Source organism: Equus przewalskii, chromosome 3 (assembly GCF_037783145.1).
Source record: "Equus przewalskii isolate Varuska chromosome 3, EquPr2, whole genome shotgun sequence".
NCBI classification, from domain to species: domain Eukaryota; kingdom Metazoa; phylum Chordata; class Mammalia; order Perissodactyla; family Equidae; genus Equus; species Equus przewalskii.
In genome coordinates, this window is record NC_091833.1 from 85,944,464 (window position 1) to 85,971,441 (window position 26,978).

Genomic DNA, 26,978 nt, shown 5'->3' on the forward strand with positions numbered 1-26,978 from the left:
TTTGAACATGTGTCAAGGAGGACATCTGTGAGAGTTTCTTGACCTTCTCCAGAGTAATGCTAAGGTATTTATGTTCTAGAAGTGAAATTGCTACATCAAGGGATATGAGCTTCATCATCACTAGATAATGCAGAATTCTTTACCAATATACATTCTTATCATCACTGTATGAGTTCCTGTTGCTCCATGTCCCCACTAACACTTGGTGTCATCAAAGCTTTAAATTTTTATCAATCTGGTGGGTATAAAATGGCGTCTCATGTTGGTTTTAGTTTGCATTTTCTTCCTAATAAAATTGAATATATTTTGCCTTTTTTTTTACTACTTATGTTTTCTATGAAATGCCTATTCATGTCTTTTGTCTATTTTTCTATTGGCCTGTTTGTATTTTTCTTATCGATATTTTGAAGTTCTTTATATAGTTTGGATACTAATTCTTTGTTGGTTGTATGTGTGAAAATATCTTCTCCTCATTTATAGCTTTTTTACTTTCTTTTTGCGATATAGAAGTTTGTAATTAACATAATTGAATGACTATCTGTTCTTGGGGAGTAGGGCGAGTCATCTTACTGTTGTTTTAATTTGCATTTCTTTGATCACTAGTAAGCTTGAACAGTTTTTCATGTTTGTTGGCCATTTGCATTTTTGTCAGCTTTTTAAATGTCCTTTTGCCAATTTTCTACTGATTTGTAAAGGACTTTGTATGTTAAGGCTATTAACCCTTTGTCACATTTGTTGGGAATATTTCCTCCAGTTTTTCATTACTTTAAAATTTTGCTTAAAATTCCATTTGTTGAGAATGTATTGAAGCATATTTGAACCTATTATTCTTTCTTTTCCTGTTTTTGTTTTTTGCATTTAACACTTTAATTCATCTGGAATTAATTTTACTGTGGAGAGATGACATTAATCAACTGTCTCTCCTTTATCCATTGATTTGTGATACCATTTTTATTATACACTAACATTTTATGTTTATTTAGGTCTGTACTTTGGCCATACACTTTGCTGTGTTAATTATAACTAATTTATCAGGCCTTGCCCAAGATATGTACTTTGTTTACTGTTAACTTTACAGTAAATTTTACTGTTTGGTCAGGCAAATTCCTTTGATTACGCCTTCTTTTCAGACTTTCTTGGATCATCTCAGAAGAGGCATTCTCCATTTGTCCAATCAAATATTCCACTTGTTTCCCAGAGTGTTAGCATATAAACAAGATGCAGCTTCTCAATTCTCATAGTGTTACAAAAATATGAACTATTATCCTCACAACTTTTCTTGGATTCAGGAGGAATTGTTGAATGCTCCAGGATCAGAGCTTCGGATAGTAATTAATGCTGTACCATTGAGAGTGAAAACGAACTGCTTGATAAAATGTTTCATAGGGGCTTTCTATAGTCATGCTTCAGTCACTTTCAGCCAAGGCATTTTCTAAACCAACAGGGCCTGCTGAAATAATTCTCTCTCCTTGGTAGACAATAAAGAAGACAGGCTTTCACAAACAATGTCATTATTCCTATTGAAAAAATGAAACACCTTGATTAATGTATCAATGGATCTGTTTGTGGTGAAATAATATTGTGATACAGGAATGGATGTGGTGTGCCCTCAGTGTCTTCTCCCCATCAGAGTGGGTGGAAAGAGGTCCTTCCTCTGTTCAGGCCTTGGCTGTTGAGTTTGAGAAAGCGGAGGTCCAGTTGTGAAACAACAGTTGGGCTGGACAAACATGTTGTCTATCAGGTAGGGCTAGATTTTCCCAGCCCTGGAGACCAGAACTAGGGAGAGGGGAGGGAGGCTTTGGAGATGGATTATGTTGGGGAGAGGTTAGTAGGGCTCTGGGCAGGAGTGTGGATGGTGCAGAGCCTCCACTCCAGCAAATACCAAAGTGTCCAAGGTCATGCCATAAGGGACAGCTCTCTCTTTCCAGAAAAAGAAACCAAACTCCAATGGAATACTAAGCCCATTTGAGTGTTTTATAAGTGTAAGGTTACTATGAGAGCATTCTAGTCTCTGCTTGAGTGCAGATTAAATCCTGCCAAAGTCCAGCTCTGCACAGGGGTCCTCCTAGCTGGTTTCATGAGTGGTCCCATACATGAGAACCAGGCACAGTTGAATAGCAAGTTAACCTAATCACCTCGTATTGGGGACTGTTGGTGAAATACCCAATTATATAAAACCTTACACTCATCCAGGATAAGTCATTTATTCCTTTTACCTCCATTTCTCATCTATAAAATGGGGAGGCATACATACAACTTCTCACATGCCAGAATGCTTTTTGATAAATAAAACAACGTTTGCAAGAGTACATTTGATAAAATGATGCTAAAGAAGTTTAGGAAAAATTCTACTTTGCATGTTTCTGAACTTTTCTGTCCTTTTGAGTCACTCAGAAAAAAGAAGGAAACTACTAAAGGGAAGGGTGTGGTTCGGTAAAACACTGAACACAGGTGCTTATAAAAGAGCAATTCTTGAGGACAGTAGACTAATAATGCTACCTCAAAGTGTTACAAATTGTAGCAACATCACCCCACTGATTAACGGCTCTATTAGCTTCTTTCACTGAATGATCCAAGACACTCTAAAAGCAAATATTTTGCACGGTCATTTCTTGATATATTTGTCAAACGAAATGACTCACAGAAGAGCAAATTAGTAGTAGGTGATAGAAAAGCAAAGAGAAGGCTTAGCTATAGGTTCCAAACTGGTGGCCTGAGAACAAAATTGGACTTGCAGATATATTTTGTGGAGCCTCACAATGTTGGTTGGCCCTGTGTTGGAAAATGTTTTGGATTGTTGTCAACATTTAAAAAGCTGGAGATTTCATACGAACACAATTGGTTGGAGCCTGCTAGCCGCCTCCTTCTTTAGACAGAACTGTTGTTTTTTCAGTTTGCCATAGTCTACACCACTCTCTAGTATCCTCTTCTGGTTCTCATTTACAATGCCCAACCGGTCCCTCCAGTCATTTGAGTTTGTAACCCCTGACTCAGATAATGCCAAAGGATGGGGAAGGATCTTTTGCGGTCTAGATTAGGAACCTAAAAAGGAGACCTGAGGTCTTGAAGAAAGTCAATGGAATGAAAGCTAATTCAACATACCTGACGTAAATGTTTTCAATAAAAACACTTTTTATAGATCACAAGTTAGAACAATCTTTTCTTTGTTTTGAAATACGTTAAAGGACTTTCATTTAAATAACAATGGCTATATTAAACTACTCTGATAGCTACCAAAACTCTAATGAAAGGCAAAGAATTCACTTTACTATGGAATCAGCAGCGGCTACTGCCTACCAAACTTTGCAAGCAGCAGCAGAATACAACTTGCAGTGGCAATTAGTATATTGCATCTTAAAAGTGAGGGAAATTTTCAAGGAATTTGCTTGCTTTTTACCACCACCTACAAATTTGGGACAGAGTACCAGGCAAAGTGAATGTGTATTTTGGAAAATTATCAGTGTCAGCAGGATGCTACCGTTTTGCATCATATTCCCCGGTTCACCAACAAGGAAAAAAGCTCTCAGTCCCAGACTGTATATATACACAGAGAGAGGGAACATTGGGGCAGTGCTGTAAGTTAACTGTCATTTGGTTGTTTCAGACAATTTTCACTGGCATTTGCATGGTCTCTCCTGGTTATTGTGTGTCTCATTTCAAGGAGTCTGAATCTTCTAGTGGAAGGCAATTCCTTAGTGACTTCCACAACCGGCTGGTAAGTTTCATTTGCCTTAAACAGTTGACCTCAAAAACGCATCAATCTGTATATGCAGACATGCATCACTGCCATCATCTGACTAGGTAACCCTGGACCAAAAGCTGAGAGAGAGCGCTTGATTCTTTCCTCCCCAAGTAAGGAAACCGACTCCCCACTCCCCCAAAATCAATGGAATACAAAGTTGATTTGAGTATTTTATTTATAAATGTACATTTACTATAAAAGCTGTTGCATTTTAGACAACTTTTTATTTTTATTTTTTTACTATTTATCAGAGGCATTTTAGAATAAATATTTTAAATGAAGGTTAGTGTAACTGACATAGAACATTGGCCCACCCAGAACGATAACATCTTTCGGACGGACTCACATGGGAGGTGGATCATTTCAGTTCGTTAAGTCTTAGACTGTGTATCGATAACTATACTACGTATTGCATTAATAACACTACATGGAAAGAATGAGGAAATGTCATGAAAGTTTGCTAGTGAAAAACAAAGAGTTACCCATTTTTTCTTAAAAAAGAGAAGGGACTGGCTTTTGGAGTATGAGGAAAAAAATCAGATATATTTCCTCAGGAACAATAAATCACTGAGTTGCCTTATCTGTTTTTTAAACAAACACATTTACATTGTAGCTGAACAGAGCAGAGCATTTTTTTCCCCCTAGGATCTCAAAGATTATTTGCAAAGAAATAGATCATACTCATTATGCTGCATTGGAAAAAACAAGATCTAGTCTGCCCAAGCTGCCATGTAACAGACTCCAAATGAAATATAAATCAAATATAAATAGAAACAGTTGGCAATTAGAATTTAGAAAATGTTGGAGATTATTCTGTGCTGGTGACTATTGTTCATTATGGGAAAGCACGTTTTGCAGTTGGAGAATAGGGCTTTATTTTTCTTGACTGGATTCTAGCTTCAATACATGTACAATGAGTCTCCCTAAGAAATATGTATAAATGGGTTTGTGAAACCAGAAGAGAATGTGCAATATTCATATAATCCTTACATAATGGATGGAGTTCCACGTGTAAAAAGTGTTCTATAAAAATCGGTTATGAATGATCCTATTGTACATGTTTTGTGCATTATTTGTGGTAAAGTACTCTGCTAATATCATGCAAAGTGTAAACATCCACATTATCAAAATATTTAATAAAACATGCAGGTGCTTAATCAAAATATTGGACTTAATCTGTACATTTTCAAAACTTTTTTCTTTTTAATTTTTTCTATTTTTATTTTTATTTTTTCAACATTTTTTCTCCTGTAAAACAGCAAACACCTCTATGAGAAGTCTTGGGATTTGGAAGTGACTTCATCTTTCCTCAATGTTCTGCATCCACAATTCATCACTGGCTATGTGCAACAGCTTCGCGTTTTCTAAGGCACAATTTTTAATGAAGTGATGTGTAAATTTCAGTCTAACAACAGCTCATCCAAATGACAAAATGATCAAATACCGCCGGGGGCTGAGGAAATTTCTGCACTTACATGGAACCCGCATGCAGAGAATCGTCTAGCATGTAAATAAATAATTGCTAGCCATACTCAATAAGACACAGAAAAAAATTATTGCTTACATAACAACAGAAAAACATCTACTCAATCTCCTTTTATGACTACTTTAACCTATTAGGAGTATATTCATAGTCTACATTCACAAAAATGTCATCTTCACTTATTTGCCATCGTTTTAAGGCAGAATAAATCGTTCTCCTTTCCCCAGTCTTACAGAAAAAACGGCCTGGAGATCTAAAATGTGATGCTTTTTAGTAACTTGACTCCTTTCTTGGCCTGCTGAAACTCATCACACAGGACAAAAAAATAAACCAGTTCTCCACAAGAGTTCCTCTCTAAACTTCTCCACGAGCAAGGTCCAGAGTTCCTGATAGTACAGAGAGTTGGTGATGGAGGAGAATGAAGGAGAGCAGATATCTGTTAGAGTGGGCAGGGCACAGTGTGAGCTGTTGGTTCTTGCTGATCACACACCAGTGGCTTATCACATCTTGTTGCATTTGGATTCTATTAGGATGGACTTAGTACTTTTCTTTAGACACCTGTGCTTCAGGCCCTCAAGGAGAACTTTGTAGGCAAGGGTGAGCAGTGGTCACACCTAATGATGGACTTATCTCGACGGGAGCTTCCACGTGCCTCATGTTAAGTCTCTTATTGAATCTAGAGCCTGAAGAGAAGCAAGAAACGAAGCCCTCATGGCTATCATCAACCCACCAGTCTTTTGAAGATGAAACTTCCTCATAGATTTTGGTAATAACTTTGGAAATGATGACTGAAATATTTCCCTCTGGTTTCTTCCTACCCTTGGGCAACGTCCCAGAGTGTAAGTCTCGCCAATATTGCAAGGGTTCTCTTTATTTGACAGACCAGCCTATATTAATGACATAACTTCCAAAGTACACAAAATCTAATACTAACGGTGCAATAATTTATTGGTATGATTTCTACTTCAAAAGGTAAGTAACACAAATGTTTCAGGATTACAGTATATATTATCAGACTAGCAACTTTGCATTAAAAACAAGTTATAGCTCAGTGCTATATGGTGTGATTTTTAGTTTCTGAAATGCATTAATTGTATGCTCCTGTCTTAGAAGACCACGTCTCAAATTGGCATGTCTTGCACTTTCTGCGGCTCGATTCTGTAAACATAAAGTGTTTAATTCCTAGAAATACTAAAACAAAACAGATTCATTGCATCATTTATCTCATTAATCCCCAAAGAAGAGAATAACACTTTTTAAACCGTAAGCCTGTTTGACCATGCTAAGACCTTTTTTGAACTATTCAGGACCATTACAATTCAATATTCTTTTGTATATACTGTGCAAATGCAAAAAAAAAAAAAAAAAACCCAGGAAAAACAAAACAAACACTGTGCTACAAAAGAACAGATACCATCTTTTAGAATAGCCTTTCAGAAATTAGATGATGAATAATGAGAAGTCCCTGAAGTTGGGATTTTGTTAAACGATTGCCAGAGGACACTCTCAATAAAGAAATGGTGAGTGATCTGGAAGCTTGAAAACCAAGTCACAACGTTGTGGGTTGGCCAGCACCTGTGATAAAGAAATCAGAGCAATGTTCCGTTAAAGTAGTCAATGCTTCTTGCTTCACATATTTAAAAACTTTCCAAATTAGCAATGACCTCTGCCAAAATCCCTTCCCTCTAGGGAGGGGAAGCTTGTCCCACCCAGCTATTCAAAGTGTGGTCCAAGAGGAGCAGTATTGGTATCACCTGCAGCTTGTTGAAATGCAGACTCTTGAGCCCCACCCCAGAACTTAACAAGGCGCACAAGTGATTCATACGCCCTGTAAAATTTGGTTGAAATCCTCCAGATTTCAAATGGTCTAAACCAAATAATCTCCATTCAAGTTTTCTACCTTGTCTTCTGGGGAAAGTAAGCAAGAAAATAATCTCTTCTCTCAGCTTCTTTAGGTTTTGGTTTCTCTAAAAATAAATATATTGCAACAGGAGGAATTTGACATATGATCTAGAAATAGGATTGCTAGATTTAGCAAATAAAAATATAGAACAATCAGCAAAATTTGAATTTTAGGTAAACAACAAATGAAATTTATTCCATGTGATATTTGAGATATACTTGTGCTAAATCCTGAGCATGCAATATTTGAGATGTACACATACAAAATTTCATTGTTTATCTGAAATTCAAACTTAACAGGGCAAAAAAATTTTAACTGGGCATCTTGTATTTCATCTGGAAACCCTATCTAGAAAGGATTGTTTGGGTTCCATATTTCCTGCTGAACCTTCACAAAGTTTCTCCTTCATTTTAGAGTTGTGATGAGGCAATCACAACACTGGAAAAGACCCTAGGGAGTTTGCGTTAAAAGCATGTCACGAGAGTGAATGATGGAATGGACATAACGACACAGTCATCCAGCACCCAAGCACAAATGGTACCAGTTAAACATGCGATGGCTTGATTCATGACAGGTAATTTGTTTTGCACTTCCATTCCCATTTACATACATACTTAAAAACTGTTTACATTGCTTTTAGGAATTGCATTTTAATAAGCTGTTATGCTATTTTTCCCCTCCAAGGGAAAAATTTCATTTAAATGTGACTAGTTACTTGAAGAAAATAGGATTATATATTCAGGTTTTATTATTCCACACTGACATTATTTTGTTTCACTTCAAATGCTTATCATGTTAACCACCCCTCACATCTATCCATCTCCCCTCTTCTCAGCTCAGATCAAGCAAACCAGAAAAGAAAGAAAAAATGATTTTTAGCCATTTCTTTCCATTCTGACCCTTTTATTGCATCTGGGGTATATTCAACCAATTCGAGTGTATTGATACTTCTCTAGCCAATTATTATCCCCTCCACCTATTCATGCCTAAGGTATATATTTTTTTCTTATGACATCAAGAAAGAAATGAGCAGTATTCTTAGATGTGCTGGTCATTCTTCTTGTCGTGTGTTGACTTAATTAAAATTTATCCTAAAATGATATTAACATTTATCTAGAAAAATAAACATGGAAGAAGGGTTAAGAGAATCTGGAAAAAATAATGGGGAGAGAAGGTGGCCATTATTACTCAATATTAAAACAAATTATGAAGCCATAATAATTAAAACTATTCAATACTGGAGAATAAATAGGTTAATAAAACATAATAAAATATCCAGAAATAGACCCAAATACATATGGGAACTTAGTTTAAGAGAAAATTGGCATTGCAAATTAGTGAGAAAAAAAGAGACTATTCATTAAGTGATATTCACACAATTGGCTAATGGGGAAAAAATGTTGGAGAGCTATTCCCTCAACATGCATTCCTGATGATCACATATGTACATGTGAAAAAGAAAACAAAAAACAATTCTACGTGAAATCTCAAATTTATTTATGCCATTGGAGTAGTGAGAGTTTCTCTAAGTAGGACACATAAAACTGAATCCAAAAAGGAAAAAAAAAGATGTATTTAATTACTAAAATGAAAATTTTTTCTATGAGAAAAATCACAAAGTGGAAAGACCAATGACAACTACAATAAACAGCAAATATAAGACAAAGGGAAAATTAATTTATAAAGAACTCATACAAATCAAGGGCCAAGAGAACAACAGGTAAAGAATAGAGAAGCGCTTTATAGAAAAAAAAATATAGATGAGGAATAAACATATGAGAAGATGTTCAAACTCACTTATAATTAAAGATACACAGATCAAAGCAATGAGGTTCTCCTCCACCTAGCAGAGTGGAAATTTGTAAAGTTTGATGCTATCCAGAGCTGACGCAGGCATGGAGAGAAAGGGGCTCTCATACACTTTGCAGGGAAAGCGCTCTCCTCTGGAAGATAATTAGCCAAGCAGTCTGAAAATTTTAAAAGGCTTTTAACTCAGCAGTCCCACTGCTCAGAATCTACACTATGGAAATGCTTTCAAAGGTTCATCAGGATATACATACAAGTATGTTCATTGGAGCATTTAAAAAATAATATTAAGAAAGGGGAAACAACAAAAGTGTCCATTCATAGAGTTAGTTTTAAATTATGGTAAGTCCATACAATGGGATCATATGTAACTATCTAAAAAGCCATTAAAAAGAATGAGGAGAAAGAATATGTTATATGGAAAAATTGCCAAGATATATCACTAAGTTAAAAATAGCCACAAAAACTAAGTACGGATCATTGTGACTTTGTGATTACCTTTGTGAAATAAAAACCAACACACACGCAGGTCCATGCATCACACACACACACACCTGTGTGTGTGTACACATATACAAACATACATTCTGCAGGTCTCTGTAAGAAATTATTAGAGAGTGATTATAGTGGTTAATTTTGGAGATTTTCATGTTTAATTTGGTGTCTCTGAACAATCCAATTTTTCTAACCTTGTATCATTTGACTTTTATTTCTTTATTCTTTTGAATCTCTATAGGGGTTATCTAGGCAGAGAGATAATGAGCTTTTTTGCTTTCTTCTTAGTATCTTAGTATTCCCCCCCCCCAAAAAAACCTAGTAAAAATATTGCATTAAAAATATAAAATAAACAAAGGAAAAAAATCACATCTCTAGTCTACCTCCAAATCACTTTCTTATTTTTCATCTTATGAGACTGTTACAGGAACTTCTCAGTTATTGTCTTTAGATTTGGAATTAAAAGCAGTTAATGCCCTTTATATTCGTATATATAAGAGAAAAATTCCTGGCCTAGATCCGAAAAGCTAATTTCCAAAAGAAATGACAATGAATCATCCAACTTCTCAATTAAAATAAAAATCTGTATGAAAACAGGTCACTGTCACCCAGAGGTGGGTTCAGGTTTGTTCTCTGCTGGCATCCTTCAAGCACTTTAAATTATGAAAGAAATTCTGATTTACAGCACTTTTCAAATCTGCTTGACAGTCACTCAATCTAACAGTGCCCTCTTCTGGTTCCACGATTCACATTCAGCTGGTTCACTGAGGCTGGAAAAAGTATAATTTGTACGAGATGACAGGAAAAATCACTTTGAAATCTGGGAAAAAAGGGTTTAGTTTTCCTTTCTAATGTATAAAAACAAAACAAACAAAATCCAGTTTAAATAATATATATAGTTCTTATATGTTATACATGTATATATGTATTTGTGTATGTATGTATATACTTATGGGATATATATGGTATACTGTTTAAACCATATTTGATATATTTAATACATAGTATAAAAATCAATATCAATAATATATATATTTATACCATATATACACACATTATATATACATGGTATAAATATATATAAATATATATAAAAATATAAATTATATGTAATATAGGGTATAAATAGTCTAGTTTGACGGTAGAAGCTCTAAGTTGCAACAGTTTTGACCTCAAATCAAATGTTTATCATAGATCAAAACCACCTGGGTTTGATCTAATTTTTAGTTCCCATCATTTTATTAAAATACACATATATTTCTCTGAATTTGCTAAATCTATAGCAATAAAACAAATTGATTTCAACTTTTCAGTCTTGTAGATTTAGAAATCCATGTTAAAAAAGCTGTAAAATATTACTTCACTTACTTTGAGAAATATTTTTAATATTATAATTTTAATAGAAATATTAATACTTTATATTATTATTTGACATTCTTGAATTTCAAACTCCATATCTTCACTCCCATTTTTTCCCAAGAGTTTCTGACTGACGAATGTGCACAGAAGAGTCTGCTCTGTCTAGGTTATTCACCAGAAGGACTCAACTTAGGATGGAAAGTGAGGAAGGATTCAGAGGCTAGCCACTGGCTATTTTCAGATTTTCTAAACAGCAGCTGGGCAACAGCACCCCCTGGTGTCCCCAAAACTAACACGAACCTTCTATGGTAGGAGACCCAGAAACAAGACTGGAGGGCAGGCTGCTCAAGGGAGCTTTAAGGCAGCACACACTTGTTAAGCTCTGATTATATACTAAGAAATTTTGGAGCAGGGAAGCGATTCACCAAGAAGCAGAGCCCATCATTTTATCTCTCAAGGAACTTTCAATTTAGTTGGAACAAATCCATATCATGTCATGAAACTCCTGAAAGTAGGGCGTGTAAATATCAAGGAGTTGGTGCTTGAATTGATGAACAATGGAGAGCCATTCTTCACTCTTAAACCATCCCTCAAATGGTACTGGTCTTCTAAAGATATGCCTCAGCAAGTGAATAGAGTTTCACACATCTTATATCTTCCTTCTGCCTCACCAGAATCTCTATGGTGAGTTCAGGCAATGTCTCAGACTTGGTCTACAGTTTTTATCTGCTGGTGTATTCCTGCACTTAAGGATAAAAAGAATTTGGCCACACTGTAGCAGTAGCTCCTAGTAAGAAACAAGTGGTAAACAAGGGGTTATTTCATTACGATTTCTTTTACCTAGATACTAATAAATCTTTCCCTCAGGGTGGGAGTGTCAACTGATAGGGAGAAATAACTGAATTCCTAAATTGGGTCCTACAAAAGGCATACGAATGCACTCACTCATCTTGAGGTATTTCACCCCAGTACTTACTTCTGGATCGCATGTAGCAATCATTACAGTTTAGAAGACCATTTCGAATCCTAACGTCTGTCCCACTGACTGCATCTCCAAGCTGTCCTTTACAAATTCCACACTATAGGGCAGAAAGAACAGAAGTTATAAGGTGCATAAGGAATCGTCTCTGTATAACGCTTAGTTACTGTTTACACGCATAGCACAACAATCACTTCCACGACCTCCACATTTGTTGAGCATCTATGGTGTTAGATGCTGCACCAAGGGTTGACTTATAGCAACAATGTACCTTTAGCATTTTATCCTAACTCCTTGCATTTCACAGAGGACACTGGTTCGGAGAAGTTAACTGACTTGTCCAAGGTTGTGAAGTTGGTAAGTGGTGTTGAGTTGATCCCCAAAACTATGCTGTTAACCTCTCTAATACAGCATTTCTAAGTCAAGACGAAGAACCATTTTAAATAGATTAAATCCTAGTGGTTTTAAATAAACACATGGCCAAAAGATTATCAATTGAAATTTGTCTGTGAATAACCTTTAAATGCTTTCTAGCATTGTCGGCAAGTTCTACCAGATCAGAATTACTAGGAAATAGGTATTCCAACTCATATTTCCACATTAAAGGCAGTGATACCCAGGGTAACAAATCCACTGGGAATGGAACTCCTTTCAGCCAAGTCAACCTGAGTGCAGAAGGAGACTATGGGACACACTGTCCTGGTTGTACCAGAGAAGGTGGCAGTGGTGGGCTGGTTCAGATGCCAGCCTCCTGCAAGGGAATCAGTACCCAGCTCAAGAGAACAGGGCCAGCCCAGACTCATGCTCTAAGGTCACCTGGGCAAAGGAAGACTTCATCTAAATTATGTTACAAGCTGCATCTTCATCACAAGTGTAGGGGATAAATCTAAGAAGTGATGTACCTTAAAGCATCAGGTCAGCTCCAGGAAGTGAATTATTAGAGAGAAGAAAGGCTTTGACAGCTAAGAAGGCAAGGCTCCTATCCCTTGACAATCTGCAAAGACTCTTTGCCGCCTCCATTACTTTGAGTTCTGGTAAAGTTTCTGAGAACAAACTGTCATGCTGGAACATACTGTCTTGGCATTACCATGAAATTTTAAAATTATATTCCTTGAGCCTCAAAAACCTCTTAGACAATTTAGGATATACATTATCTAGGTTAATTTTACAATGAGAATATTAATAAATTGAGTCTAATTAAGTATCCCTATTGTTTTGCCCATGATAAGTGCTGCTTTCCAAAAAACTTGTTTGATTACAGATATTATTAAATCAATAATTTCACTTGATCAGCTTACAGGTAGAGGAGTTATTTTAAGGCCATGCAAGTTTACTTTATAGTTGAGGGAGCTACCAACAAGAAACAGAACAAAAACCAAGAAGGAAAAAGAAAGTATGCTAGGGTTATGAAGAGAAAGACATGACTCTTATTCAGAGCTAGGGGGTTTAGCTTCAAAAATTGTATCTTAATTTGAAATGTGTCCATGCATGGAAAAAAAGGAAATGCTGATATAGTCCAACTTGTAAATTTTATAATAAATCAGATCTAAGTGGTTAGCTCACCTACTTATTGGCAGGAGATCTGGGACCAGAATCACGGTCCGGTCCCTGCCCTTATGGAGCGGACAGCTTTTAGAGGAGATGATAATTAAACAATTCAACAATGAGAGATAAGGACTGTGAAAGGTTCTGTAAGGACCTGCAACAAAGGCAAGTCACTTAGTCTGGGCAGCTTTTCAGAGGGAGTGATATTCAATCTGGGATTACAGACATATTCATCCAGAGACCTACGATTTTGAAACTTGCTTTAACCACCTAATTGACAGAAAATCTTCCACTGGGTCAAAGACTAAAAACCTTTGACATTAAATCACAAGAGTTTAAGAAGCAGTAAAGATGTTACATTCCAAATAAATCCATATGGCCTTAAAAGATTCAGAAGTATCATTGTCCTCCCACGGCGGCATTCCTGGCTTCCCGCTCGAGTATATGCTCTTTAGCAACAAAAACTGTTTCATAAAGACGCAGCGTACAAATTTGGTTTGGTTCTTCCAACCCAACATCTCAGAGGGATGTGTGATAGGAGAGTTTCATCCTGGAGGATGGGCTCCATGAACACCTCTACACAACCTAGAGGGGAGAGGCCTCAGAAGCAAAGGCCGTTGGGATTTCCAGGACATATTTCCCAGAACCTTGCCAAAAGACATCCTGAAATTGTACTTAGAGAGAAGAGTGATGAATACATACCCTAAAGCACTGGATGTGAAAATAGAGATTGAGGGTCTCAATGATCATTGCAGCTCCTTTCCCCAAAGGAAGCCCACAGGAAGAGCACAGTTTCTTCCCACTTATAGACCTAGGTGTCAATATATATACATATTAATAGAATGTTCCTTTTAGAATAGTTTGTCAAACGCACAAACATACAGCCTCATGCAAAAAATGAAAACATGAATTTTTAAAATGTTTATATATCATGAATGAAATGATAATCACTGAACTGACAATGAGCAGGAAATAAAACATTATATAGAAGTTGCAACAACTGCTAAATACAATAGGCCTCCACTGTAGCAAGGAATTTGGTGTGTGTATGTGCGTATGTTTTAGTTATTTGTCACAGGAAGTTTGTGTTGTAATCTATTCAACCACAGTGATCAAATGTCTTGAAATAATTAAATGTATTTACCATATATTTTCATAAGTCCTAAAAGATAGTCAAATTTAGCTTTCCTAAGGTTTCAATGTTGCTTTGAAATTTTCTATAATTGGTAATCTGTCCACTAGGTAGGGCATTTTTATTTACTTATTAAGAAAGAATTTTTTTTTGTTTAAAAATAGAGAGGCAATTGTGATACAGCCCAACAGGTCCCAGGCAGATGTGCGGCCCAACCCCTGCTCTGTCACCAAGGTCTGCGATCTGGTGTAAAGAACTCACTTTGGGTTTCCCTTTCACCTTTAAAATGAGAGGATTGGACTAGATTCTCTCTACTACCTCTTGCAGTGTAAACACTCTGTGACTATGATCTGGGCACACCCCATCCTCTCTGAGTTGTAAGCCCACTGACGGCTGTGTCTGCCCCATCTCTGTACCCATGCAGCCCGTAGTACAGTGTCCACCAATGGACTAGAACCAAACCCAGCAGACTGACAGCAGGTGACAGAATTTGATGGCTGTCCTCCAAGGCAGCTTTCCCACAACTGAGATCAGACTGTAGTGACGCCTATAGTCTGGAAAGCTTTTGGATTACACAAGACATTTTAAAATATGCAACATCACTCAGAAGCCAGTAGGGTACAGAGGGACAGCAGAAACAGAAAGGAAGATAAGAGATAAGCAGAAGAGTCACCCTGAGCAAACCCTATTTATTAGGATTTCCCTCTCATCCAGTAGTTAAATGGAATTTCTAAATCAAAGAAAACCTCTGAGTACTCAGTAATTTGTCTGTCCAGTGAATAGGAACTCAGGCAGCTTTTAAGAATATCATGGGGCCCAATTAGCATTGAGAAGCAATCATTAGAGTGCTTGAGTAGGATAAAAGAGAAGGATGAAGTTTCATTTCTTAGCCCCTGCCTGGGTCTCTGTAAGAGCCATCAGCGGATCTTGCCTGCAAGGAGTGGGTCGTCTTGCAGCGAAAGGCGCCGACTTGGGAGCCCAGCAATTGTCTGGTGGATTTTATTATTAGATTGCAGGTTCCCCACAATGTAATTAAAGCCTGATGGCCACAGCCACGCCAACATCACACACTTGGCTTTTTCTATCGTGGGCTGCAGGCGGGTGGGGACTGGGTTCCTTCCTCCTGCCTACGTACATGTGTTGGAAAAGATGCGGAAGGGCAAATCCCTCAAAATCATTTGGCAAGCACTTATTTGATTGAAATTATGCTTGGCAGGCTCTAGTCAAAACAAAGCAGCCTCAGAAAGGCTGGATGACCTCTTGTACCTGGTTGGTGACTGGCCAGGAGGGGTGTGAGAACAGGGGGACAAGTGGCCCGCCTGGAAGTTCTCTCGAGGGCTTTTCCTGTAATACGGTAGAGGAGCCAAAAATTATGACAGGTAAAGAGAAGGCCGATCCCACAAGAAACGACATTTTAAATAAGAAAAAAAACTTGACAACCAAATAAAAGACCACAGAGTGCCCTAGTGTAATTTTTTATAAAGGACAAAAAAGAGTAATTCCATGTAGCAAATATCATACATGCATTGGCTGCATAATGTCAAAACCAGGCTGGCATTGTTGAACAGAAAAGACAGAATATTTTTCTAATCTCTATTTCTGTCACGGTCTTTGCTTAGTTAAAACTGCATTTGGAGTTGGATATAAAAATTATGGACTGGGTGGGAGGAGAGAGATGAGTAGGGACATGGGGAAAAGCTCTTAAAGAGCCCAGAAATAAAGGGCAGAGCTTAAAGTTGGTATTTTTCAGTGAGGTGGCTTCCACCCCTATCAATAAATTCATCGTGGGAACATGTGATTAGGTGTGATGTTCAAAACATTTAATAACCACTGTGTCATGGCATTTCCAAAGCAGAATGGTCCCCAGTCAGAAGCTACCAGAATGGTTTTACAGGTGCTGTCGGTTGCACATGAGCCCTGCCTGTGATTAAGCTGTCAGTTGTTGGCTCTGGCTTATACAAGTTAATTTCATTTGTACAGAAAGGGATAGAACACAGAAAAAAACAAGGAAAAGAGAAACGCCAACATAGAAGTGAACAGAGCATGAGTCCATCTGTCTTCCAGCTGCTTTTAAAATAACTCCCTGAGCCGCCTGCCCATCCGAACCTCCCTTCTCAGGCAGAGCTTGTCTTCTCCACAATAGCACGTTTTCATGTGATACCCTAAAGTATCAGTACCATGGCCTTAAAAAAAAGAGGTTGAATCACACTGCAATAATCAATAATAATGATTACTTCTCTGTGATTTTAGCTTCTGTTGATTCTGAGTGTCATCTAGACATACAGAAACAAAATTGGATAGATGTAAGAGAAAAGGGGTTCAAACACTGTTTTGAGAAAAAACATAACAAGAAAAATAAGTAGAAAGATGAACTTATAAAACAAGTTATCATCATCATCATCATCACCATCATCGTCATTATCACCACCATCACCTGCACTATATAGTACTTATTATTTGCCAGGCATAAAAGCCTGTGAGGTAGTACTACTATTACTCCCATTTGATACATGAGGAAACTAAAGCAGAGAAAGATTAAGTATCCTGCTCAAAGTTCTATGCGGCAGAGTCAAAATTTGAATCCAGGTGGTCTGGTTCCAAGTAGAATCATTGGTTAAAATATAGTGAATGTTATATTTTTAAAACTGATTACGAGGGATCTCTGGCTCAAATACGATGTTATCATGGAACTGTGGGTTCATTTTGAATTCCTCTACTACTTAACCAGTCAAATACTTTGGATAAGTTATTTAATTTCCCTGAGCCTCAATTTCCTCGCCTGTAAAAAGGGAACAATAACCCAATAAAGTTACTGGGAGAGCTAAGCGAGTTAATGTATGAAAAGAAGAGGAGAGATATGTAAACTCTTCAATGCAGTGCCTATTATACTGAAATACTTCAAAAATGATAGAAACTATTATTATTGTAAAAAAAAATATTTCTTACAAAATTAGAATATAGCCTGGGGTAGCTATGTTAAGGGAGAGAATGATAATGGGAGAAACATATTTTTCTTCCTTGAAAAAACATTTGTCAATAGGCTCTGAGACAACTTAACTCACTTAAATAAACTGCTAGTACAATAGACCTGCAAATTCTCTCCAATTTTTAGATTTGTGGGTAAAAACATTATTACGCCTTTTTCAAATTGATAAATTCAGAGTAAATATTTACTTGCTGGGAAGATTGTCCAATCTTCCATAAGTATTTGTTACCTTGTCAATGAAGTCCAATGGAGTGAAAGCACAAAAATGCTGCTAACATCTTGCCAACTCACACTTTCTCATTTTTCTCCCTTCTTAGTCACTAAATTTAAAAAAAAAAAAGAATTCCACATCCATCTCATTTGGCTACTCACTTCCGCCTTTCACTTGGAGACTCAATCTGATGGTTAATGCTTTTATCCAATGGGAGAGTTTTTGGCTTCACATCTTCTAGAACGTGCATCGGTGGGTTTGATACCTGCTGATTCTGGGATGGATCTGAGGCCAAGGAAAGAACATAAACTTAGTGCTCAGTAACGTCACCTTACTGCTTAGAAGTCACCTTTCTTTAAAGTGCTGATGCCTGCTGACGTCTCACAGGGATTTCCTGAAGACTCTGGGCACATAGTAGTGGAGTTGGGTCACTGAACTGTTCAGCATAAGCTACTAGTTGGCATAAACCCAGTTTACTCATTGTTCTGTTCAGCACAAGCTAGAAAAGAAGCTTGCAGGTAGCAGAGGTCATATCTGTCCAGACGATGTGAGGGGTCTTCTAATAATTTAAACATTGGGGTTGGTCTTCTCCATTCTTACCCTGAGCTAGCTGTGGGTTCACCCCACAGGGTGGGGCCCCAGCTTCTGCATCCCACTGATCACCCTGATGGATTCCTTTTGATCCGGGGTTCTCAGAATGAGTCAAGGCCCCTTGAGTTAGGCTGTTAAAATAAACAAATATATTTCAGAACAGAGATAAAAGCAACTGAACTAAACTGATTGATCTTATCCCTCAGGGCATGGAAGCACCAATTACAATATGAAAAAAGAAACGGGGCTAACTAAATGTTTATTTATTCTTTTTGTCTTAAACTAGATTTAAAATGGATTTAAAATACTGTAAAATGCTACACATTTTCATTATCCATCAATTTAACAAGCTTGAGAAACTATCATTTCCCTTGTCTTCCCCATCTCCCTGCCCACAAAGCTCTTCATTCTAATAATTTCAAGGGCTGCCAGAGCCAAGTGGAATCTCCCAGATTTTCAGAGGAGAGGACTTGTAGAAATCATTTGGGCCACACGGGACTTTGGCAGCCTGTGGTAATTCACTGGCTTTTCAGTAGCTTCTGTGTGCAAAGAAAGGAGAGATGGAGATCATAAATCGTCTCTGATGACAACAGGCCCTGTCTGGAGAACTAGCAAAAATTCACACAAAATTTTACCAGCATTATTCAAATACTCCTGACTAGTGGCTTTCATTTCATAAAACTGGAAAGTCCCTTTAAACAGTGTTAATTGGAAACAGATGTCCTATTCCAAGGGCTTTGCAGAATCTGGACCTGGGCCCTGAGCTTCAATAGCCTACAATTTACCCAGTCTTTTAGCTGATGAGCAGAGGAGAATTCTAGAGCAAATCCCATAGAAAAGCTCAGCTCCCAGATAACCTTTCAAATTGGCCAGTCTTTGAAAATGACACTTAGATAGCCTTTTGTGTCTTTGGGTCCCTCTGAGGATGGCATGTGTGTGTGTGCGCCCACACGCATGCGTGCGCACAGCCTAGTACAGCATGCACGCTTATCAACACCTATCCATATCTCAGAGTCATAAAGAACTTGCTCATGGCAGAGCACTGCTAGCCTCCTAGGTTTCTGCCGGTCCCTTCTAGGTTAGGTGTGGGGTGGCATAAATAAACCCACCACACCCCATAGCTACAACCAGATTCTGCTCCTGTCTGAGCCAGCTCTGAATGCTGCAGGGATTTCTGGGTGCACTGTTCTGATCTCCCTCGGAACATACTGGAACCCGTGGGTGAGGTGATTACCCACAATCAATCAATTTGTTGGTTATCTTTTATATTATCACCCACAGTAAATGTGGCTTCTCACAGCTCAGAGGATACTAATGACAAAGCTCAGGTCCACAGGAAAACCACAGTGGGTGGGACCTCATTTCAACCTCTATCCCTCCAGCTACATTAACCATTTCAGGGGACTGATATTTAGGTTTGGTGCTTTGAATTGACAACATGCTCCTGTGATAATCTATACTGTCTCCTCTTACTTAAAAAAAAGTTTCACCTTTTCTTTATTTAAAAATAAGTCTATTTATAGGCTTAAAAATAAGGCTATTTATATTCAATAGCATAAGGACACGGACTTCCAGAGCTATTAGAATGTGTTCGAGCAGTATGTAACGTATTACTGGAATGATCGTTTCAAAGCTGAATATGATTTGCATTAGCAATAGGTATTCTTCCTCAGAGTGAACGGGCAGAGCCCAGCTTTGCGAATTTTGACAGGCAGCCTGGTATGCTTCATACCTGCCCTTTTCCTCCACTGGATCACCTTCTCTAGTCTTAAGCAATAAATCATTGTTGTCCTCCTGGAATGGTTTCTTCTGTCTTGTCTCTTCTTCCTCTCGACAGTTTTCCAAGTCCATCTTATTCTAATAGAGAAAACAAGGATAATCTTAAATATACATTTTAAACACACTGGACAACACTTATCTCTGGCCATGGGATATTTGAAGCATTTTTCAATCGCAAAGCCTAGAATTTAAAGGATGGTCATCCAAATTAATAGCAACTGATTTCCAATTGTTGGAATAAACATGTTATCTAGATCTCTCTCAAAAGCTATCATAAAAAGGATTTGGTTAGAAAACCCACTTTTCAAAGTAAAACAAAGTCATAGGACTGCTCATTTCAGGGCAAATGGCTGTCTAGTGTCTAGTGTTTATGCAGACTATGGACTATCCAGGTCTTGGTAGGATTTCTGCCCAGTACCTCCATGACCTTAATTGGAATACAGAGGTAGACCAGCCTTTCTGGGTTCTATCTGGCCCTCAAAGACACATGTAAATTTCATGTGGCATTTTAAGAGCTGTTTAGAAACAATTTTTGTGGAGGCTGGTGGAGAGCAGACTGTTGGCATCCTGCTGCTACCATCCAGAGCAAAGGAATGTTTGGTTTGGCAGAGAGGAATAGATGTCTGTTGAATGAATGAATGATGGGCAGTAAGAAGGACACTCCTGCATATGGCTCCATTAATTGAGATTTTGTCAGCCAGTACAGAAAGACATTGGTTGCCAGCCTGTGGGGGCAGATCTGGCCTGAGTAATGACTTTACTGCTCCTCAGAAAATGACTCTAGGGTTTGGTCATGGTAGTGACAGTACCATGGGGTACAATGGGCACATAGGAGCCGACGTGATTCTAAGGAAATAGCCAGTCCTGGATTTAAACTGGTGGAAAACTTGGCCTTGTGGTTTTGTACTTCTATTTAGGTTTATTTATTTCACAAATTGCTTTTAATCTATGGTCTTACCACTGTCCCACTGGCTTCAGTCATGGAGGAGGATGTAGACAACTGGTCTGCAGAATTTGAAGAAATAGTAAATGGAACCACAGTGTCTTCAATTATCTTGCGCTCCTAATGGGAAGGACAGAAATTAATGAAAGGGAAAAAAAGGAAAAATCCTATCTATTCAAGAGAAAAATTTCATTAAGGAACTTTAGAAAAAAACCCATCAGAATTATGTACAAACATGCAGAGCATTAAAAAAAAGTCTTATTTTCTGAAAGCATGTAATCAGATAACACTCTCTATGGGCAATGATTTAGAAATTAGCATTCTATTTAGAAAAACAAAGTCTTTGCAAATTAATTAGTTAGTGTGATTCAAGAAGCCTAATTAGAAATGCTATTAGAGATCAGATTACGCACAAAAATTGTTGTTGAAGATAAAATTGACAAAAATATTAATCATAAAGAAATTTTAGAAAACACATAAAATGTAGCTCCCTTCAAATTCTCTAATGTGGTCTCACTTTTTCATCTAAAAAAAAGAGACAAAACAAAGTTCTCTGCCTTTCCAAATCTTTTTAGGACTATATAGTGAATGCAGTGGTAAGAATTCACTTAGCCTCGATATCAAAACTATACTCATAAAATTAATTCACTACTACTACAAATGCTTGCCTCAAACAAACACACAAATGAATAAATTGATACTTTCATCTCTCTCAGATAAATCAAGAAAAATCAAGAATGTGACTTGGACTAAAGAACAGATACGATTATATTGTCTCCCTTCACCATGACTCTGCACACCCGAACCACAAACTAAATTTGGGGGAATTGTGGTCTTTTGGAGCCTGTAGGATGTGACTCTTTTAAAGAGGTCGATGGGCTTTGCTGTGAGTAAAAAGAATCAGACACAGCCACATGCGTGCACACAGCACAGACACAAAAACCGTTGATAGAGTTTGAGGAATTAGGACTACGAGATCAAACGCCTTCTTAGGAATTTCCTACCTCCTCATAGTATCTGCGTTCTTCCTCTTCCACCTCCTTTTGGGCCTTTTCCCATTCTTCTTTCAGCTTGTCCTGCTCCTTCTGGTATCTCTCCTGTTATGGAATTCCCATAGATTGTTCTGAACTGATCATTGCATACATTGTTAGGACTTTTCTCCCCTCTACACCACCACGTATAACATGTTGCAAGACTATGTTCTTGTAACATTCTGAATCTAACTGATTCATGCAACAAAAGGGGAAGACTATTTTGTGTTATCAAACGTGTTAGGAACATAAAAAATCCAATGGATAGCAATGTTTTTGGCTGTTGGTGTTTGATAGAATTGTTCTTCAGATATATGAGTAGACTTGTTCTTCAGATATATGAGTAGACATTTGCTTACGGAAAGAGAAAAGATGGAAAAATGGAAAGATTCTAAAATCTTCCTTAACTTGGATTTTGTCCTAGGATGTAGGCTAAACCGATAGTTTCCTTTTACTGGATCCTTCAGTGAGTTTTACTGTTCCACTAATAAAAATACATTGCCACTGGTAGAGTTCAATAAAAGATTAAAAAAAAATACCTTATAGGTTTACGAGATAGACAATGCAGAAGGGTCCAAAGTGGACAAGATGATAATTAGCTGAGTAGCTGAATTACTCTTTCTTGTAGCCATTCTACCAAAATGGAATCTTCCTAGCATTAAAAGCTTTTCTTAATTCGGAAGTTACTTAAACAGGCCATTAGAAGGCTTCAATATTAGAACTGCCATTCTTGTTTTCAGAAACAATACAACACTAGTCACCACTTCTGGGAAAAAAATAAAATACTCTGAATAAGGATGGCTTGAAAAATGTGACTGGAGTCCCTGAGAGCTGACGAGAAAAAAATAAATGGAGATTAACATTAATGCTTAAATTGAGAACTGACACCCGTGGATGCCTTGGGAATGGCATCCCTGTCATGACAGACAAAGGAATCACTGAGGTGCACTACACACAGTCAAATGTTTTAGGCTGATTATTGTCAATCCTCTCCCTGAGGCTAAAACAAGTCTGTGCTTCTATCTTCCTGGGGAAGGCACTGAGAATTCCTCCAGGTATTGCCTGTTATGTCATTACCTCAGGAGCAAAAGGACTTTATTGGAATTGTCTGGAGTCTGATGTTCTTATTAACGCTCTGGCAAAACCACTGTTGGTCAACCCATGGCTTTTAACTCCAGGTAAAAATTTGTTACCAAAACCTAATATTGTAAAGTTTTAGAGAGGGACTTCAGGGGCTTTTCAGAATAGAGGAAACACACCCAAAACTTCACAAAAGCTGAAAAACTTTTTTGGCTTATTGGTTCTAGGAGCTCACCACTTGCTCCCTCACCAAGAGGATGAACTGACGATGCAGGGAGTGAAAGATGTGGTGCGTCTGTAGCACACACACAACTTTCTTTCCCCCACAAACACCTTGCCCCAAAGCCCACAACCCATGATGCCACACTGGGTAGCAATTTGGTGGGACAGGAACAATACATATGCCTGTTATCTGTAACCATGGCCACCCTGCAGAGTGTAACAGACAGAGCAACACAATGGGCAGCACACTCGCCTGTCTGCCTTACTCTGTGGAATTTTTGACTGTTGGCTGTTCACCATTTAGCTGAAGAATGGGCACCTGATTTCCAGGAGAATAGCAGATGGCCAGGGCTGGTCTGGGGTCTCCCAGTGGACCCAAGGGTCCCCAAAGCTTCCAGATTCAGGGACTTTGCTGAATCTGGTTCTAACTAACATTTTGGTATTGAAGATTTACCCCTCTGCAATTGTGAAAAGTGTCAGGATTAACTGGCAGACCTGTAGCCACACTACAACTGACTAACTTCCCAAATTGCCCCTTTGCTCTCTGCTCCTAGCCAAAAGGATTAGAACAAAAAGATAAGAAAAAAATAAGTAAAATAAACTCACATTAAGCATTGCTTTCTACATAACAGCAGAAAATCATCATCAAGATTAATGAGGTTTAACATTCTTTTCCTTTACAATTTTTTAAAAAATATAAAATCAGTACTATTGGGAATATAGTGGAAAGAACATGAGTTTTAAAGTCATCCAGACTTGGACCTGAAACCAAGTTTAACACTTGTTTAACTGTGTGACCTTGGGCAATTAATTTAACTTCTTTGAGCCTTAGTTTTTTCAATTGCAAACTGGAGCTAATAACACATACTTTAAAGAATTGTACAAGGATTAAATTAGATAAAATATGTCAAGCACCAACCACAGTCCTGGCACATCCCCAGGGTCCAGCATAGGTTCGTTTCTAAAGTTACTAGGTTACATTTTGAAGTCCTGTTACTCCACAAAACTGGCGTGAAACAAGTGGGAGCATGATACAAGTGCTCCCAGGATTTTTCTAGACTTGAAAATTAGCAGCTTTTACTCAAAGATGGAGCAAACATTTCTACTTAAGGAACTAGACCCGGGTCAAATTTTATTCCCCATGTTTGCTATCCAATAGCTTTTTGATAAGTCATTCCCACTGCTACTTGGACTGGAATTTGTTTGGCAACTAAGGAGGTGATGAATGGCTGGATTGGCTCTTAATCAATACTTGGATTTTTTTTTTTAATGAAATGCATTGTGTTCATCAGTGTAACTCCTGGCAGGAGGAATTAGACACAGGCATTCTGTCACATGGACACAAAACGAACTGACTTAGACTCATTGACTTCTGAGAAGAATCAGATTCTATGTATTTCCTGTGCTAAAAATCTATTTAACAAAATAACAGAAATTAAGAGCATCATCTAAAAGAAAAAAAAAAAAAGCAGCAAACCAGTCCTACCTGGAGCAAACGTTCCTGCTCCTGTTGCCATTTTTCCTGTCGCCTGCGCTCCTCTTCTGGGTCCCATGCCCAGAACTTAAACTGCTTAGGAAATAAAAGCATGATCAGAATTAAGCCATGTCCTCAAGGCCAGGCCAGGAGAAGGGAAACAATTAGCTGATGGCCTGGCACCTGGATGGACACGCAGAAGCAGAAGACTTCACATATCTAAAGGTCCTCTTTGTTGGCAGAAACCACTTTTCAACCTTAGTTCCTCTTTGGTTTACTTCCAAGATGCTGGTATGATTCTGTGAACCTTCTTGGAGCTAATGAAAACATGAAGTGATTTCCCATGACCATGGGAAGGCTTTTCCTTCATTTCTCTTGGAAGTGATTTCTTAAATGCAGTCATGCTCCCGAGCATAAGATATTCATTCTACATACCGATCCTTAGTCCAGACAAGTGGGTCTGATTATTTGAGCAGAACTGCATTTTATAAGAAGTGGGGTGTGCCGCGCCATAAAATTAGTCTTTTGTACTGTTATTGCTGTTCTATACCAGCTGGCCCTAAAGTAGGTTTAACTCACCAATGCCCACAAGGATCACCTGAGGGCAAGGGGAAGCCCCCGCCCTGGGGCCTGCCTAACAAACACTCAAACCCAAAGACTTCTGTCTTTTAAAAAAGGCTTCTGTGAGTTTGGGAACCAAGTGAGTGAGTGAGGATAACGGGAGAAGGCTGCATGAACTGAAGCAGGTGCCCAGGCCACACAATCTGAGATTGAGAGGGTGAAGGGTGGGGGAATCACAGCCTGTCCCTGGAAACCAGCAAAAGAGGGGCTGCTGTGTTTAAAGTTGGCCTCCCCTGTCACCAGCGCAGGAGCCGAGGCCGACCAGGTTCCCCATAACTGCGCTCCCTCCCTTCCCTCTGTGCTGATGGGTAGTTTTGGGAGGCACTTAGAACTGCCTGGGAATCTTGAGAGAAAAAGTGAGGAGAAGGTGGAGGAGTTAGGGAGGTGAGGGAGAGTCTAGAGTGGGGTGAGGAGCAGGCAGAATCTACCTACCCTGGCTGCCTGGGAAGCTGGACAGGGTCAGTCCTGTCCAAGGTTTAGATGGGTCTAGTCATTGCCCAAGAGACCTGGGCCAGCACACCTTTTGCCCTGCCCTGCCCCTAACAGATCCACGCTCCCACTCAGGTGCATGGCTGGGCTGGCCCAGGGGCATCTCCAGGCTGAGAACGCAGGCCAGGCCATGGGTGTTGCTTGATTTATAACATTATAATTATCTATAACTTTAATATGTTTAGACATATGAAACGTGGGCCTAAAATTGGTACACTTGCTGTGGTTCATGCAAATCGTTCGGATGGCTATGATGCCCACAGCAACTCAAAAAAAGGTGGGTAAATAGGGTAGGGAAATGTACTTCCAAATGCCACTCTTGGATTCACACTGCATATCAGCCTACTAAAGGCTCTGACAGGTCATACAGGGAAAAAACTACTCAATGGTATATGATCCAAAGGTTCCCAAATTCCCTTGGATGACCAGAAAATGTTATCTAAATGTCGATCCCAGATGGAAAATTCTATTGCATTCATAATGTTAGAGGTTGTTTCCACCCAGCATTTTCCTGAGACTTACAAGCAAGACTTACAAGTTTAAATGTTCAGTACCTCCCTCAGGAGCATGGCCCTTCTTTGTCTTTTGAGGAAAAAGTTTGTGGTTATGTGAATAAAGCCATAGGGAGCCCAATGGGGAAAGTCCACTAGTAGGAAAACAAGAGCTACAACTAGGAATTACTTAATTTTCAGATTTCACTAGGTAGTAATTGCAAGAATAAGTTGAGAAGGGGGAAGCAGATAGGAGGAGGAAGTGTGGGGTAGGGAGATTGAGCACAGAAGAAAATACCGAATATTTGTTAAAACGGCAACAAAGAAAAACAATGAGCATTTTCAGAGGAAGATAAAGAGGAAGATACCAGTAGGATAAACAAGAGGGAAAGAAAAGGAACTGAGCTCCTTTCTTTGGTGACTATTTGCTGAACACTCACTGTGGGCCAAGTGGGGACACCAGCTGGCCAAGAGTCCCAGCCTTGTGGAGCTTACAACTGAGTGTGTGTGTTAGGGGGTGCGTGGGGGAGTGACCTATTTATAAATGATCACCAGATGACAGTAGAATAACTATCATAAAAGAGATATAAAAGGTGCTAGAGAGTCAGAATGGAGA

General features: G+C 38.4%; 1 protein-coding gene across 27 annotated transcripts in view; it reads right to left on the reverse strand.

Moving 5' to 3' along the window:
- Positions 1-3,899: 3,899 nt before the first annotated feature.
- Positions 3,900-26,978, reverse strand: part of LIMCH1 (LIM and calponin homology domains 1) — a 315,692-nt gene continuing 292,613 nt past the window's right edge. For 11 of the 27 annotated variants that reach the window (XM_070612961.1, XM_070612957.1, XM_070612960.1 and 8 more), the window contains 9 exons: positions 24,774-24,854; positions 21,959-22,051; positions 20,970-21,074; positions 19,965-20,089; positions 18,242-18,363; positions 17,803-17,926; positions 14,015-14,123; positions 11,765-11,867; positions 3,900-6,800 (listed from right to left, as the gene is read on the reverse strand). In XM_070612961.1, the coding sequence (XP_070469062.1) occupies positions 6,775-6,800; positions 11,765-11,867; positions 14,015-14,123; positions 17,803-17,926; positions 18,242-18,363; positions 19,965-20,089; positions 20,970-21,074; positions 21,959-22,051; positions 24,774-24,854 (888 nt within the window). In that variant the 3' untranslated portion in view covers positions 3,900-6,774. Of the gene's footprint in view, positions 6,801-11,764; positions 11,868-14,014; positions 14,124-15,710; positions 15,789-17,802; positions 17,927-18,241; positions 18,364-19,964; positions 20,090-20,969; positions 21,075-21,958; positions 22,052-24,773; positions 24,858-26,978 lie in introns of all 27 variants that reach the window. The other 16 variants (XM_070612952.1, XM_070612951.1, XM_070612949.1 and 13 more) reach the window with 3 other exon arrangements.